This window comes from Rattus norvegicus, chromosome 9, assembly GCF_036323735.1.
Source record: "Rattus norvegicus strain BN/NHsdMcwi chromosome 9, GRCr8, whole genome shotgun sequence".
Classification (NCBI taxonomy): Eukaryota; Metazoa; Chordata; class Mammalia; order Rodentia; family Muridae; genus Rattus; species Rattus norvegicus.
In genome coordinates this window covers 114513902-114531157 of record NC_086027.1, presented here as the reverse complement: position 1 = coordinate 114531157, position 17256 = coordinate 114513902, and the positions used below count along the sequence as shown (strand labels likewise).

Here is a 17256-nt window from a genome sequence, read left to right as displayed (position 1 = left end):
TTAGGTTTAAATAGAGAGGAAAGAGTATGTCTAACTAAGAAGTCCTCGTTTGGGTGCACAATGTCATTCTGCCCATCACTGATTCATCTTGGCTCCCTTGTTTCCTGCAAGTGGTCTGGTAAATTGTGGGCACTGCTGGATACCTCTTTCCAGAAACAAATTCCTTCTCTGGCTAGCTCCAGGCGTTGTCTTCTTGAGACTCACGGTGAAATCCCAGTTTCTTGGGGATCAGGGTTTCAGTAGGTTTTATTATAGCCAAAAGAAACGGAGGATATGTTTATATGTTTCTCTTTAGAACAATGGTTCTCAACCTTCCTAGTGCTGCAACCATTTAATACAGTGCTTCATCTTCCGGTGACTCCCAACTATAAGATTATTTTGTTGCTACCTCATAACTATAACTTGCTATTATCATATATCATAATGTAAATGCCTGATACGCAGGATAGCTAAATGAGACCCCTTTGAAAGGAAGTCATTACCCACAGGTTGAGAACCACTGCTCTAGGCTCTCCTTACTCTTGCCAAGATGGCGTCTCATCTTCAAATACAACTAGATTTTAAAGCAAACACAGAAAAACAGGAACAAGGCCAAACTGTGCATTTCTACTCTGTGCTAGATCACAGGGAGGGTGCTTGAGGCCTCTTCACGCCTCCTCAGTGGATCTCGCTGGCGCAGTGATGTATTCTTTGCTTGCCTTGATTTTATAGATTCGAGTTGGGAAGGACTTTGCTACAGTCTCAGGGCTAAGGCATATTGTCTACTCAACAAGGGCAGAGGATCTGACTGTCAAGGCGTCTACAGCTGGAATGTCAGACGCAATTGTTCTCAAATTCTTCTGTGGCAACTTGCAAACGCCTGACATTGAAATCTTTATATTTTAAAAAAACATATTCATGTTAAAATTATACCAAGCGTTTGCTATAATGTGAACATTTTGGTATAGTGGTGAAGAGGAATATTGTCTCTGGCACCTCAGCCATAATCGTATTTCTGTTAATGCCAGTCGTTTCTTAATATAATTTACTAATCATTTATTAGTATCTTGATTCTGTCTCTTACTAACTTGAAAGATTCCTTAAATTCTAGGCCGTTTTCGTAACTTACCGATTAAATGTATCACTAGTTTTATATGAAAGCTGGTTTAATTTCATCTAGTAATATTAAAGTGGTCTTTATTTTGGGGGTTGTTTTGGGGTTGTTTCTGTTTTTGATGGGGTTGGGAGAGTAGGAATGAGTTGGAGTCTCATCTAACTTAAGCTGGCCTTGAACTCATGAAGTAGCAGAGGATAACCTTGGACTCCAGGTCTCCCTGCCTCCAGCTCCTGAGTGTTGGCACCACAGGCGTTTACCACCGTACCTCACTCACACTGCTGAGTTCTGACACTCTCTCCTTCCTGCCCTTTGATCAAATTTCGTAAATAACTGTCTTTGTCCTGAGCCAAGCTAATGAAATGTCCTTGGTCTTCCTCTTTGGAGACATAGGAGCTTTGCGCTAGAATGTGTGTAGAGTTTTTGACATTCTTAGGAGAGCTACTGACTGAGTCCCATCAGCAGTGCTTGTTAAGCTAGAAATGTTGAAGATAATGACGCATCTATTCAAGTTTTAAGTTTGGTCTGTGTTGTGTATAAAAACTGGTTGTGCCATTATTTCTTAAGGGGAGTCATGTGTTAGGTGGTAGATGGTCACAAGAACTATACATGGCAAAAAGGAAGGAAGGAGAAGAGAGGAGAGGGGAAGGGAAAGGAAGGAGGAAAGAAGGAAGGAAGGAAGGAAGGAAGGAAGGAAGGAAGGAAGGAAGGAAGGAAGGAGAGGGGGTAGGAAGGGAAGTGAGGGAGGAAGTCTCTGAATCAACATTGATTGGGGGATAAGTGGTATCTTATATTGTGATGGTTTGTGTCATTCTGAGCTTTAGAACAAAAAGGGAGCTCATTTCTAAGGATGTCAATCAGTAAAGTGTTTGACGTATGGGAAATTAAGCAGCCTCTTAAGAACGTTCTAAATAGCCTGCCTGTCAGAACCCGATTGTTGTACTTGGGGCTCATGCCTGAGATACCGTCATTAGCTACCTTAGAGAGTTTAGAGGTTTTGTTTGTTTTCCTTGGGTTTTGTTTTTACACTTATAAATTATAAAGCTCACACCTAGTATTTTTCCAGCTAAGTCACTGAAGCGGTTTGTCTAAATGACACAATAGCATCCAGTCTAGTTCTCATGAAAGCCTCACTCCGCACATAAAAGACGACCCTGCTGCTTGCCTGCATGGAATTCCCAGGGCTCCTTCCCTTCCCATGAACCTCTTAAATGTTGCTCTGTTTCTTATGATAACTGCCTCACAGATTCCTCTCATAGAGTGGCCGATGGCCCTCTAGGTCTAGGATTCTGGGCAGCTGTTTCACCTCCTGAATATGTCAACATTGGCAAGCTTCGGGGATTGTCCAACTGCCCCTACAGTTCTATAGATACTTTCTGTGGTGAATATGAAACATTTGAGGCATGGGTTACAGCTGGGTGTCAGGACGTTGATGGACAGGCAGTTTTGGTGTATTTCTGGTTCTCTCAAAATGCCTATCACACACCGACTGTTCAGGGGAGTCCTGCTATGATTGAAAGAGGCTAGAGATGGCCAAAGAAGTCCTGTGCTCAGCTCATAACAAAAGCATCCATCCAGCTGTCTATGAATCATTAAATTGAAAATTAAATATCTGTATGTATGTATGTATGTATGTATGTATGTATGTATGTATGTATGTCTTTATACTTGAGGTGCAAGGACTCTGCTTGTTAATTTGATACTACTGTGTCAGTCAGCTTTTTAATACTGTAACAAATCCCTCTGATACACCTTATAAACATAAAAGGTTTACTTCGGTTCACAATTTTGGCTCCATTCTTCTGAGCAAATAATTATATTGTGCAGTGAACAGGTGGCTGAACAAAATCCCTTTACTTCCTGTCAAGAAGTGTGGAAAAAAGGGAAGTGACCTGAGTTCCACAGTCACCCCCAAAGACATGCCTCTGTTGACCTTAGTCCCTCATCAGATCCTGCCTAGTAAATTTCCCACCACCTGTGGTTGGTGCTACCCAGACACCAAGGCCTCAACACATGAACCTTGGTAGAACTTTCCGGAAACAGCTGTAGCTAGCACCTAGATGGTTGTGGAATTCTTTCAAAAAGAATGCCCAGTGCTATATAGTAACTGTTGTGACTTTGAAGAATGGCTGTCTCAGGATGAACCTGTCAGCTTCAGTCCCAGGATGGCACAGGCTAGACCAATATGTACCACACACACACACACACACACACACACACACACACACACACACACACAGAGAGAGAGAGAGAGAGAGAGTGAGAGAGAGAGAGAGAGAGAGAGAGAGAGAAACACAAGACAGAGACAGAGAGACAGAGAAACAGAGAGACGACAGAGAGAGAAAATGTAATAAATTAGTGGTTTTGGTCAGTAACTGTTAGGAATGCAAAAAAGGGTGATTTTGTATTTGGCCGAATGGAGAAATTTCATATTCATGTTTTATTTCCTGGTAGCTGAAAAAGAAAATATTTCATGTTCGTGGGAGGATGAATATTTGCAAAGGGTATAGGGCAGGCAGCAGCTTGAGAAGGGCACATGGTGTGCACTGTGCCAAACGTGAAGCAGACTTGGAAGACAGGGCTTTCTGTAGCTTCCAGGATGCTCTGCCTTGGGAGTGCTGCTGGCCACTCTCCCGGAGGCGCTGCCCTGGAGATCTTTGCTCCTTCGACTCACTGATTTTTTTCCCCCAGTTTTCTCAGTTTTCTGAGAAGCCCTATCAGCAGTCTTGTCAACACTAGCTGAGGGAGGAGGAGGAGGAAGGGCTATCTGGGTGTTTGCCACTGCAGAGAGGAAGTGAGACCCTTAAGAACAGCTCGAAAGCTGTATCCTTAATGTCTTCAGGACCAGCTAGCCAGGAGTTCCAGTCTGGTCTAAAACTGTTCAGAGGCTGTGAGTGGGTTAGGGGTTGCAGCCAGCATGAATGTATTGAGACTGCAAACTGAAAGCCATCTGAATTAGAAACCACACCTGTAAGTGACAGATATGCCCACGAACATTCTGTGTTTGTATGTGCGCGTGCACCCAGCACCCCACACGGATGGTGGTTTGCAGCCTTGAGCATGTTTGGTACTGGAAATCATAGTCAAAACATTTGAAGACTGTTATACTTGCGCATAGCCTCTGGAGCATGGAGCCATTTGGGCTCCCCTACCTCTGTCAGGTGCTCCTGGGGACCCTGAGCTTCATTCACTGAGCTATGTTTTTTTGTTTTTTAAATATTTTTTGGTTATTTAATTTACATTTCAAATGTTATTCCCCTTCCAGGTTTCCCCTCAAAAACACCCCATTCCACCTCTGCCTCCAGGAGGGTGCTCCCCAATCCACACACTCCTGCCCCACTCCTCTAGCACTCCCCTACTACCAAAGTGTAGGATTAAAGGTGGGGTCCTGTGTCTGCTCCACCATAGGGCTCCGGCAGCTGGGGAGGCTGGATTCCAGAAGTCTGACCACGCTTATGGCTTGCCCCATGTTGCCACAGCTGCCACTGCCACAGGGTGGGTGTTTGGCTGTGAGAAGCCTTGAGGCTCAGGGGGTGGGGAGTGGGGAAGGGCAGTCTGAATGCTGGAGCTGGCTCCCAGTCACGTCACCAGGCCTGCAAGGAGGCAGGAACCACAGGGTTCTCAGGCTCTTGGGCATCCAGGCACCACCTGATGCTAATGGAAGAGCTGAGAACTGAGTGTGGGCCCACCGGCTGGATCTAGCCCCGGGGTGGAGGGGGAAGTGAGGGGAGAAAAGGGAGCGTTCTGACCCGTTCCGAGGGGAAAGTCCTAGGTTGGACAGAGGTGGGCTTGAGCTTGGTGGCAGCCACATCTTCTACCTGTGGAGGGGCTTGGGCCGTTTTGCCCTTCTGTGACTAATGGTCACAAATCTATGAAGGGCTACAGGCTAGTGACCGGCCTGGTTTCCTGGGAGTCAGGTGAAAAGCCCACCATCCCTTTCAGGGTCTCCGGGATTCAAACCTCCTCAGCAGGGAACCAGAGTGTCTTTCACTGCCCCACACCAAAGAGTACACATGGACAGACCCATGGCCCCAGCTGCATATATAGCAGAGGGTGGTCTTGCCTGGCATCAGTGGGAGGGGAAGCTCTTGGTCCTGTGAGCTCTGTTTCTTTTGGGTCTTTATTCTGAGATGTATTGAAGTCAACTCCAAACAGCCTTAGGCCCAGGCATATGCAGGTACAATTTGCACCCCCGCCCCCATGCCTTCTCCCCCTCGGAACAGTTACTCATACACTTGGCCTCCTTATGTGCTGTGGTCTGCTGCATGCATGGTTTCTTCTGGCCTGGAATCCAGTTCTTTTCTACACTGAGGGTCTCTGAGGCCTCCCGGGCACCCTGTTGACATCTGTCTTTTCTTCATCCTCCCAATCTCCTTTGTCTTCCTCAGCAGCTTCTGCGCTAGAAACAGTTGGCTTCCGGAACTCTTTCCTTTGAGTACACAAGCCAAATCTATTTACCATGCTCACACACACACACACACACACACACACACACACATCCCATCTATTATGAAGCAAAAATGTAGCCAGGCTGCTACAGACCAGAGTCTTGTATTTCCACAGAGTCAAAGTATTTGAAAATATCCGTCAAGAATCTGTGCCTATACTGAATGTCTAGAATTTTTTCGTGTCACTATTCCCAAAGCTGTGGCAGATAAGACTTATAAGGGATGGTGAGTCACCCAGAGCTGATGTAAAGTACAGGCAGGGTGTGTGTAGCCTCTCTGTAAATAGCCTGTCATTTGTCTGAGGGCTGGAGTATCCAGGGGTCTTATGTGTGTTGGAACGGGCTCCACAGGCAACACCTAGGTTCAGTATCATGCCGTTCTTTGGTTGCCGTGTTTAACCAGTCCTTCTGCTTGGGCCATGCGTCTCACAGCTGGCCCACACTTTAGACCCCAGTCTTCCACCAGCATGGAAAGTGGCAGACTTTTGAGGCCACGTTCATGGCATCGGAGAGAGGAATTTTTATATTCCTTTCAGTGAGTAAAAACAAACCCACAGTTTATATTTTGTGCCTTCTTTATTCCCATTTTCCTACCAACTTGTGTGTATGGTATTGTACATAAACTTGGCTGAGATGCCAAGATGGTTTTAGATTTTGTAAAGAGGCCGCTCTGTTGTAGATGGTTTGAACATTGCTGCCGGAGCACACACCGATGGCCACTGATTGTCTCCAAGAGTCTTCTTCAGCCCAGACGGCCCCAGACACTAGAGTCAGTGGGAAGGATGGCAGCAGAACTGTGAACATGTTTCGGAGGGGTTTTTGTTTTGTTTTGTGGGTTTTTTTTTCCTCATTAAAATCACAGAATTGAAGGCAGTCTTGTAGGGGATAAAATGAAGGCACAATGGCCGATGTGAAGGGATGACCAGATCTGCCTTTTGCTGGAATGAGGTTTTAGAATGCAGGCTTTGTGATGGCTGCTTCTACGTCTGCCTGTGCACCGAGTGGCACGGGTGGTGTAAGTGAGAGCATCTCCCCTTATGTTACTTGGATGGATGGCTTCCCTCATGCCTGGCGAGGGTCCTCCGTTTGCCCAGCTTCGTTTGTCTAGCTCGAGTCTCCTCCACACAGTGCAGATTTTAATGATGGGGCAGAGAAGAGTAAGTAATCCTTCGAGTTACCGCTGCTGTCACAAACAATGCCGCAAGATAGTCTAATCAAGACCGCTTACCAATGGATATGATTAAGCTAAATTTAATTCACCCAGAGATTGGAGAATGGGAGCATTGCATGCTCTCAGAAGAGAGTTTTCCTTCTTTGGGGGAAACCAAGGTAATTATTCCTCAAAACCTTCCTTGCCAGCATCTAAAGACTGCTCCATTTGAAGCTGACCTCCTTGGGTGTTGCTCATTTAGTTCACCTGAAAAGTCACATCTTTTGCTTATGTATTTGGGACTTCAGGGTGTTTTGTTGCAAGAACACAAACAGAGCTCCAGTGTTAATTTGAATTATGACTGCCTTTGCTCGTTGGCCCAGTTGGAGTGCCTCTTGTGGGGGAGGAAATTTGAGGGACTACACAGGGAGACACGGTTACCCTTTGAAAACATATCTCCTTTCAGTCAAAACATTGAGGCATAAGTGGAAATTAAACATTCGGTATATAGGGTTACTTCTTAAACAGACATAATCGTCTAGGACTGAACACGTTAGTTCTTTCAGCATTCGTAGGGAGGTTGACTTGGCTTTCCTCTCAAATAGGTGATGTGTTTAACACATTGATGTCCTGAAAACAAGAAGGACAGGAACTGGAGGTGCTGCTATGAGGATCACTATTCTAATCTGTGTTTTTAAAATATTACTTACTTAATGTATATGAGTGCACTGTAGCTGTCTTTAGACACACCAGAAAGAATGGCAGCAGATCCCATTACAGATAGTTGTGAGCCACCATGTGGTTGCTGGGATTTGAACTCAGGACCTCTGGAAGAGCAGTTGGTACTCTTAACCACTGAGCCATTCCTCCAGTCCTAATCTGTTTTTAAGAAGCATGTCTTGTCGCCTTCTGACAGAAACAGGCATAAAAAGAGATAGGACTGTGAGGATGAGCCTAGCAGTCCTCTCGGTATATCAGAGATAGGCTCTCAAACCCACCATGAGCATGGATACTTGAAATCCCGGATATTTCCCAGCCCTACACACAAGCACTGCAGTGCTGTCTACAGGCAGCCTTGCATTCTAGATGGCTGTGTGGAGATGGACAGGAGGGACTACACACCCTGTGACTTACCAGGTGAGGCGATCATTCTTGTCATAGGCACAGAGAAGCCAGACAGCATGAGGTTTCTCATGCTACTTTTACAATGGTGGGTTTTATTTCTGCCTCTCTCTCTCCCCTCTCTCTCCTCTCATATCCTACCCACTCCCTCTCAATTCATTCATGACCTTTTCTTCCTTAATTATTGTTAGACACACAAACACACACACACCACATACCATACACACACATATACACACATATATACACCATACACACACATCATACACATACCACACATAGATATATGCCACACACATATACCACATACACACACACAAACACACATACATAACACACACCATACTTAGACATATAGCACATATACATCCACACACCACACATATACACACACACACCATACACCACATACACACATACACACACCATATACCACACCTGTCACACATATACACATACCACACATGTCACACATACACACACACCACACATATACACACCGCTCACACATCACATATCACACACCACACATATGCAGTGTCCCTTTTCCTTTTCCTCTGCTTTCCCTTTGGGGATACCAGCTTGTTACATTGTCCCGGGTGGCCTTGAGGTCTCTGTCTCTGACAGTTCTACTACCTTAAGCCTCCGGAGTAGCTGGGGCCACAGGTGCGTGCCCTCACTTCCTACTTCTGAGTCTTTCCTAAGTCGTACTTGAGGTTCCCCCATAGTTTAAAGTACATTACAAACAGAGCCCTTCCCTGATAGGTACGAGACCCACCCTCGATCTTCGTTCTCCTTTAAAGCAGCTGCTGCCACTCCCTCTCGGGTTTTGGTGGCATCTGTGCTATATGTGTCTGTTTGGGTGGAGAACAGATCGTTGGAGTGAGGGACTACAAACTCAAACTGGAACTTAGACTTCTGATCTTGCCTTTTACTCCTCCAAACTCGTGAATAAGATGGTTTCAGAACTGAGACCCCATTTCAGCTGACACGGATATGGTAGCTGGGTGACACCATGCAGGGCTCTAGACACCATGCAGGGCTCTAAGGCGCTAACAACTGTGAACACACACATACCATCATGCGATCTTTAAACAGTAGTCTATAATATAATATTTAATAAAATATAAATGTATATACAATAAATATAAATGTAATATATGATGTACTATTTATATATAATACTACATGTATGTTGCATATTAATATAAGGTTATTAAAATATGACATAAAAATAAGCTATGCTTATATTTTTAACTTGGTTCTCATGATATTCGGTCAAAGATGGTCTTCTTGTCTGGCTGTAGGAATCGCAGCACGTGGCCATCTTTTCTAGTATCCTGTAATCTGTTTATAGATTGGCCGTGTTTGTCCGACTGTGGTACAAATAGGTCAGTGTTTCCCGGTGCAGCCTTTAAGAAAGTGAGGCTGTTTTGTGCCTTGCTTGCCCAGTGCAGTAACACGAAGTAACATGGGCCTTCGGATGCTTGAAATGGGGCTGGCGAGACAGAAGCCAGATGACTTTAAGAGTGTGAGGTTTAAATGGACTGGAATATGAACAGCTACTGGAGGTCACTGGCTCCCAGATGGACCCCAGTGGGTCTGTAAATATTCTATCTCATGCTTGTTATAGGTCAGGTTTATTGCAATAATGTCTGGGATAGTTTTCTTCATTGGCCCCATAAATATGTTAGGGGTCGGTAGAGACATAAGATTACAAACCAAAAAAGGGATAAAAGAAACTGGAAGTATTGTTTTATTTTGGTTTTGGTTTTGGTTTTTTGAAGGCTATTTTTATTGGATATTTTCTTTACATTTCAAATGTTATCCCCTTTCCTGGTTTCCCCTTTGGAAACCCCCATCCCACAACCCCCTGCTTCTATGAGGGTGCTCCCCCACCACCCACCCACTCCCTCTCACATCCCTGCTCTGGCCTTTCCCTACACTGGGGCATCGAGCCTTCTCAGGACCAAGGGCCTCTCCTCCCATTGATGCCTGACAAGGCCATCCTCTGCTACATATGCAGACGGAGCCATGGGTCCCTCCCTGTGTACTCCTTGTTTGGTGGTTTAGTCCCTGGGAGCTCTGGGGGGGGGGTCTGGTTGGTTGATATTGTTGTTCTTATGGGGTTGCAAAAACCCCTTCAGCTCCTTCAGTCCTTTCTCTAACTCCTCTATTGGGAACCCCGTTCTCAGTCCAATGGTTGGCTGCAAGTATCTGTCTCTGTATTCGTCAGGCTCTGGCAGAGCCTCTCAGGCACCTGGGGATCCATCCCACCTACAGTCATCAAACCCAGACACTATTGCAGTTGCCAAGAAAGTGCAGGAGCCTGACATAGCTGCCGCCCAATATACTTGCTATAGAAACTGGAGTTTTATGGTGGCATAATCCCAGCACCCAGGACACTGAGGAACGAGGTTCATAAGTTTGAGACCAGCCTGTGTGACACAGAAACACACACCTTCTCCGAAAGATAAAGGTGGCTTGTTTTAATCTCAAGTGAAACATGTGTGATTACATTGCTAATTCATATAAATGTTAGTGGCTTTTCAGAGGGCGCCCCCACCCCCACCCCAAAACTGTTTTGGGTCCTGACGCTCGACTTCTGTTCCCGCAGGCTCCTTCATGCTGGTGAACACTTCTGGGAAACCGGAAGGCCAGAGAGCTCACCTGCTCCTGCCTCAGCTTAAGGAAAACGACACCCACTGCATTGACTTTCACTACTTTGTATCCAGCAAGAGTAACGCGGCCCCGGGGTTGCTCAATGTCTACGTGAAGGTGAACAATGGGCCGCTGGGGAATCCCATTTGGAACATATCTGGAGACCCAACCCGCACGTGGCACAGGGCAGAGCTGGCCGTCAGCACCTTCTGGCCCAACTTTTACCAGGTATGTGCCCTCTTGACATTTCATGTTTCAAATCGTCTTTGAATTTCTACAATTGTTAAGTAAGTTGCTTTTTTATTAGTGACATCAGAGAGTGGGTCAGAAAATGTTAATGCTGCAGTAAGTGGGATCTTCTGGAGCCTGTCTTACAGTTACCTGTGAGACAGAAACATAATTCAAGTTTGTTTATCTCGGTTTAAGTTAAGTTAAAAAGAAATAGCAGTGACTCATGTTATGGTCTGGAGAGATGGCTCAGCAGCGAGGAGCAGCTCTTTCGGAAGACTCAAACCTGGTTCCGGCACCCAGACAGTGTGAACAGCCACATCCTGTATCCATTCCAGATCTGATGGGCTCCTCTGACCTCTGAGAGTACCATGTGTACTCCTGTGGTACACATACATGCAGACAAAGCACTTGCACACATAACATATCCTAAAAGAAGAAGACATCTTATAAAAGATTACTTAGTGACATATTTAAACTTTCCTTGGCCTGCTAATAAAGCAGGCATAAAGCAATATATTTAATTTTATTTTTATATTAAAAAGATATAATAAAACAAATGCATGAAACGTGGCATCTCCCCAGCTAATGTGACTTTTTTTCATTTCTGCATTATCATATTATAAATTTTCTCCATTCACATTTCCCATTTTTCACTTATTAAAAAAATAGTTTTTTTCTCAAGAAGGAACATACCCTAACTAATGAATACCTTATTTTAATATAAATATACTATAATCAGCCAGCAATATAATTTTAAAACGTGGCCTTTGGGGCAGAGTTTTCCTCTCTCTGGAGAGGCAGCAAGCAAACACTGTCTGGGCATTGAGGGTGGTCAGGGAGTTCCCATGCTGGATAGCTAAGGTCTCTGTGTATTAAAGTCTGACTGTGGGATCTTCTCAGAGCAGGAAATACTTCTCTTGAGCAGGCCTCCCTCCTCCGTCCTGTGGAGCAGACTATAGGCTCATCCCAAACTCAGCCACAGGACGTAACTACACAGGGTCAGCGCATATCCTGCTCCTCTCTGTCCTCCTCTCCTTCATTTCTGCCTGAGCTCTGCTCCCCTAAGTCTCAGAGAGAGAGAGACAGAGACAGAGAAAGAAAGAGAGAGAGAGAGAAACACACAGAGACAGAGACAGAGAAACACACACAGAGAGAGAGACAGAGATCTCATAAGACCTTTCAACATGGTGGTTTGGTATGCTATCAACTACAATCAAGACTAGAACTTCTGTTTTGCCTCTTTTTGAACCTTGTTAAAGAGCCACACATATTCAATGTGTGGCTTAATTCAAGAGCAATCTCAGGAAACCAGGCTCATGAAATGAATCTACTCCTCCGCAGTGTCATGGGTCGTTCTATCGATCAGGCTATTGCCATATTTTTTCTTACTCTTTTTCATGTGTTCTTCTCTCTTAGATTACATCCCAGCCAGAGTTTCCCCTCTCTCTACTCCTCCCAGCCCATCTTTCCTCTTCCACTTCCCTTCAGGAAAGAGCAGCCCTCCCAGGGATGGGGAGGGGAAGTAGATTGTGTGAGGGAACCAGGGTTGGTGGGGGTGAGAATATGAGCTATTGCCATTTTCAAGGCATTTTCTTGAACAACTGACTACTGGTAAAATACTTTGCCTTACCCATGGTGGACGCTATCCAAACTCCAAAACCTCCAACCTACCTTTTCTCACTCATGTTGTTGAATGGTGCATAATTTACCAACTAAGATGAGAACAAGATTCTCATAGCTTCGGGATTTATGCAAGCCACTGCTTTGCTCACTCTAGTGAGCCACAGTGACACAATACTGTCAACTGGATGGCTTGAACATAGACATTGCCTTCTTGCATTTCGGAAGTGTGGAGAGTCCAAGGTCGGATGCCTTTTCTCCTAAGGGCATTAATTCCATCATCTGAGCAGTATCCCTGTGACCTGACCCCTTCAGGAAGGTCTCACCTTCTGATATTAGCAATTAGCACTTCGCTGTTGTTTGTGAGACTTGGTGGTGGTGATGTGGTCAATGCACAGCATTGACTGCTTCCTTAAGGACCTTGATGTGCTTTGAGCTGAAAGCTCAAAGGAAATTCCTTAACACACTGCACTAGCATCTGGCATCTCAATAGCCTGTGGGGCTAGCACTCCCTCAGTTTCCCCCTTTTCTGCTGAGGGACAGCAAACAACCAAAGTTGTTTGCCCTAATATCAACATACAACATTTGATAAATGATACATCCAAGATGATACAGGAGAACTCAGAGGATACGCAGCTAAACACAGAGCCATCAGCCTCAAAATCACCATAGGGACTTGGATTATCTTGTCTACTTGCAGGGAAAGAGACAGCTGTATCAATGGAGATTAAATGAAGGGAAGCCACCACCCAGCATAAGGTCCTTTCTACTTCCTCATCTGAGGTGTCATCCAAAGCGGGGGAGGGAGAGGGGGTTAGTCAGATAGATAAGAGACAGAACGAGGGCCATCTGGAACTGCCTGAGGTGGGCTTCCATGGGCTGCAGACATAGGAGAGATGGTGATCATCTCTTGTTGCTTTTACAAATATGAATCATGATGTGTGTGTGTGGGGGTGTCATCTTCTTTGAATGAAGAATTCCATGTAGTTTTGTCTATAGCCTTCTACCAGACAGATGATATGAATATGATTTGTATATGATTAATAACTCCAATTCCAAAATATTGAAGAAGCTGTGGTATTATGCATGCATGTGACTTTCTTGGGGGAACCCAGTGGAAGAAAACCAATGTCCAAATGATGTATTCTGAGCACACAAAGCTGTGACTTCTGGGCCTGAAAGCTGAGGACGGTAGTATTTAAAGGAGACGGTGCTCTTGAGAGCTTCTCTCAAGGAGACAGGTGTCAGCTCTCCCTCAACACAACCTCTGCAAAGTGACGTAAAGTTTATATATTTGTGAAATAGTATTAAAATACATTCACATGGTAGTTTCTTGGGTGATTTTGACACTTGCAAAATGGGGATTGTTATTCTGTGCTCGTTCTGTGGTGCGTGGAGTGAACCCAGGATCTAGTGCACACCAGCCATGAAGTTTCCCAGTGAACTACATCACCAGCCCACAGTAGATAAATGAATTGTTCAGAAGGATTCCCCATTAATTCTGCAATGGGCAGTGCTAACATCTAGTTGAAGGACACAAACTTTGGTGAGGCCGATTGGCTGTTAGCATCACGCCTGCTAGTGTGCCAGGCTCGGCAAGTGATTGTGGCCTAAGTATAATGACCGTGCAGAGTGAAAAGGGAAGTAAAATCCACGTGGGTTCTGAGAGCTTCTCATTTTATGGTGACCGTTGTGGAGCCACCATTGATGCTCTTGGGAGACAGTGAGAAGGCAAAGTGGGGTACCTCACATGCTCAGGGGCTCCCCAAGTATGTTTACTGGAGTTTCAAAGGATATTATGTGAGGTATGGAGCCCAGAAACAAATCCTTTGAGAGAGATTGGGTGAAACAAAGAAAATCAGTGTGTGTGTGTGTGTGTGTGTGTGTACGTGCATGTGTCTTTGTATGTGTGGTTGTGCCTCTGTGTGTGTTTGTGTATGTGTGTGCCCAGGTATGTGTGTTTGTGAGTGTGTGTGTATTTGTGTATATGTCTCTCTCTCTGTGCATGTGTGTGTCTATGTATGTGTGTTTGTGTGTGTGTCTGTGTATCTGTGCGTGTGTGTGTATCTGTGTGTGTGTGTATCTGTGTGTGTGTGTATCTGTGTGTGTGTGTGTGTGTGTGTGTGTGTGTGTGAGAGAGAGAGAGAGAGAGAGAGAGAGAGAGAGAGAGAGAGAGAGAAGGGGTTAGGGAGGATGTAAATGTGGAGCTCAGAGGACAATTCTAGGAAGTCAGTTCTCCCGTTCCACCACAGAGTCCTGGGGCTCAAACTCACGTTTTAGATCTTGGTGATAAACACATTTGTCTGCTCCACCCCCTGCCCCCATGTTTCTTTTCTGAATGTTTGTGAACTAATGTTCTACAGGAATCCAAGGTGAGGCTTCGTCCCATTGAGTTCGGCCACATTCAGGGTGTTTGACTCCATATTGATGGCTGTTCTCCAGGACACAGATGGGGACGGTGCCAGGCTCATTAGACTCCTCTTTTCCCTTTAGCTCCAGGGACTCTGTCAAGAGAGCCCATTTCTCATTTGGAATTGGCTGCAAAAGACAAAGTTGTCTTTCATCTTGGCCAGGGTCTGGAACGTGCAGTTTTAAGGTGGTGGAAGTTTTCCATCAGCCTAGACCCATCTGCTGCATGCTCTGGTTGAACCTCATTGGTCGTCTTGGGCGTGGTTTATTGTTCACTGTCGTCCTGTCATGCAGTCTTTGGTGGACAGAGTCCTGAAGCGTGTTTTCTCAGCACGAGGCCTCCCTTCCTCGCAGCAGTCATTTCGTGTAGCACTTACTATTTATGGGAGAGCATTCTGCAGGTACAATAGCAACCTGCACAGAATACAGCTAATTGCAGGTTAATTATGGCTCCTTAAAACACAAATTGTCAAGTCTTCGGTGATTAACACATATTTAATTGTGTAATTAATGTTTGGCCTGATTGTTGCTGAACCAATGTTCTGCAGTAGCTGCCCTGCTGGGACTCAGAAACTGTAAGGGAAGCACAGGCTACTCCCTGCCTGAGGGCGCCTGCTTCCCTGGATTTAGACATTGACTTCTTGCCATTGGTAGGATAATTCTCCTTTCACATCTACCCCCTTTGCTTCATTGTCCTGATAAAAAGAAACAGTTCTACCTTTGATTCTGCTTCCCCTCCTCCCTCTCCTTCCCCCCATGTTTCAGATGCCCCTGCAGCCAGAGAGTGCTGGTCCATCGATCTCGCCGAGATCTTTCTAATCATCCTTAGTTAGATCTCAGAGACACAGCTCCTGGGACTCCAGGATCTGACTCGCTGCTGAAGAGGGTGAGTCTGAGACTTTAGTGAGAGGCCAGGAAGGCAGGATGCTTCATGTTAGCTTTGTGAAGAGGACCCAGCACGAGTGACCTGGGAATCTCTTCCACAGGCCGCTCCGCGCTAAGGTTGGAGTTTGTGGAGATGGGGCCATGGAATAGAGTGGCTTCTGTCTGAGTCATGACACCTCCCCATTGAATCAGGTTCCTGAGGTGCGTCCAGGGCCCTGGCAGAAGATTAGGAGTGGATGCCTCTGTGTTCTACTTTAAATTCTTTGTGTAGAAAGGACACAGAGGAGTCTGTAAGTTGGGGGAGGCTAAACCAAGACTTACCCTTTGCCAGCTGACAGCTTTGCTGGTAAATGAGGAGTTGAGGGAATACGGGGGATGTTTGATCTTACTTCACATTTAGTGTCAACTACTATTTCCCGCACAGCTGCCAGGGTTTCTACACCATGCTTACCAGCAGACCGCTCGTTTTCTCTCAGAAAGCCTGTAGGTCCCCCAGCAGCCAGTGTGCCATGGCTATCCAGAGAAGGGGTTTTCGGAAGCCTGCTGGGTGAATCCGGCAGCTGCAGGAGGCTTTGGTTGGTCAATGTCACTTAGAGGTGAATGAAGTCTTGTTCTGTAGGCTGTCTTGGGATCCAGGTGTGTCTCTGAGTCTCCAGGAGGGGACGGGGCAGGTGCGGGCCCAGCTGGAGTCTGGCATCAGCTCTGGTTTTGGCAGAATACCTCTTGAGCACATTGCTCCCCGAAGCATGCTTGGGAAATGCGGGTTTCGAATGCACCTGAAAAACACCACATCCTCTAACTCACTAAATTCCTTGGCTGTGGCCCTTACTCTAAGTGCAGGATAGTTAAATCACTTCCTGTCTTTGAGACAACAGGGAATTGGGTATAAAAGTGAGGTATAACTCTCCCTCCAGCATGGCTGTGAGCCTAGGCATCTGCCCCAGACTGCATCCCGCTCTTTTGCAAGATGAACAGTCTGGTTTAAGAAGCCAGTGTGGACCCAGGAGCCTCTTGCCTCATTGATATAGACCAGCATCCAGGAGGCTTTGTAATTCGTGTGATGGTCTTTTAATCTTCACACCCTATCTCTTCATTTTTCAAAACTTGCTACGTCTGTAAATCTCATTCTCAACTTGTATTTGACGATCAGAGATAGGCACCTCTTCTGTTTGGGCGTTCTCACACCTCTGGTAGCTGCTGCTGCTGCTGCTGCTTGCTTATCAGAACTGCCTCTTGTAATTTCCTGTTTTTGTTTTGTTCTCTACTTTAATTTTCTTGTATCCTGCTGTATATAAGAAGGAGATGAGCTGCGATCCTATCATAGTCTTCTGAAAGACAGCATGTGCACATGCTGTCGTAGGCACACGCACATACCCAGACACGCACGTGTACACACAGAAAGTCATGCTGGTTGTCAGGAAAAACAGGAGACATTTGAGGTGGTCATGTAGATGCTACAGGTATGGCTTAGTGGTACAGCACATGGCTGGCATGAGTGATGCCTGGAGTGACAACCAATAAATCAATAACAACATTCCAAAGCACCAATTGTTCCATTGAAATGTGGTTGTCCTTTGAGTCTTTGGGTAACAAAAACATGTTTTTGGATGGTACACCGTTAGAAGTGAATGCTGGGGT

General features: G+C 45.6%; 1 protein-coding gene across 8 annotated transcripts in view; it reads left to right on the top strand.

Moving 5' to 3' along the window:
- Ptprm (protein tyrosine phosphatase, receptor type, M) overlaps positions 1-17256 on the top strand; it is a 704621-nt gene that overhangs the window by 259843 nt on the left and 427522 nt on the right. For 5 of the 8 annotated variants that reach the window (XM_039083125.2, XM_039083119.2, XM_063266822.1 and 2 more), the window contains exon 1: positions 10433-10701. In XM_039083125.2, coding sequence (XP_038939053.2) covers positions 10438-10701 — 264 coding nt within the window. In that variant the 5' untranslated portion in view covers positions 10433-10437. Of the gene's footprint in view, positions 1-10429; positions 10702-17256 lie in introns of those variants that run through there. The other 3 variants (NM_001168632.1, XM_063266820.1, XM_063266818.1) reach the window with 1 other exon arrangement.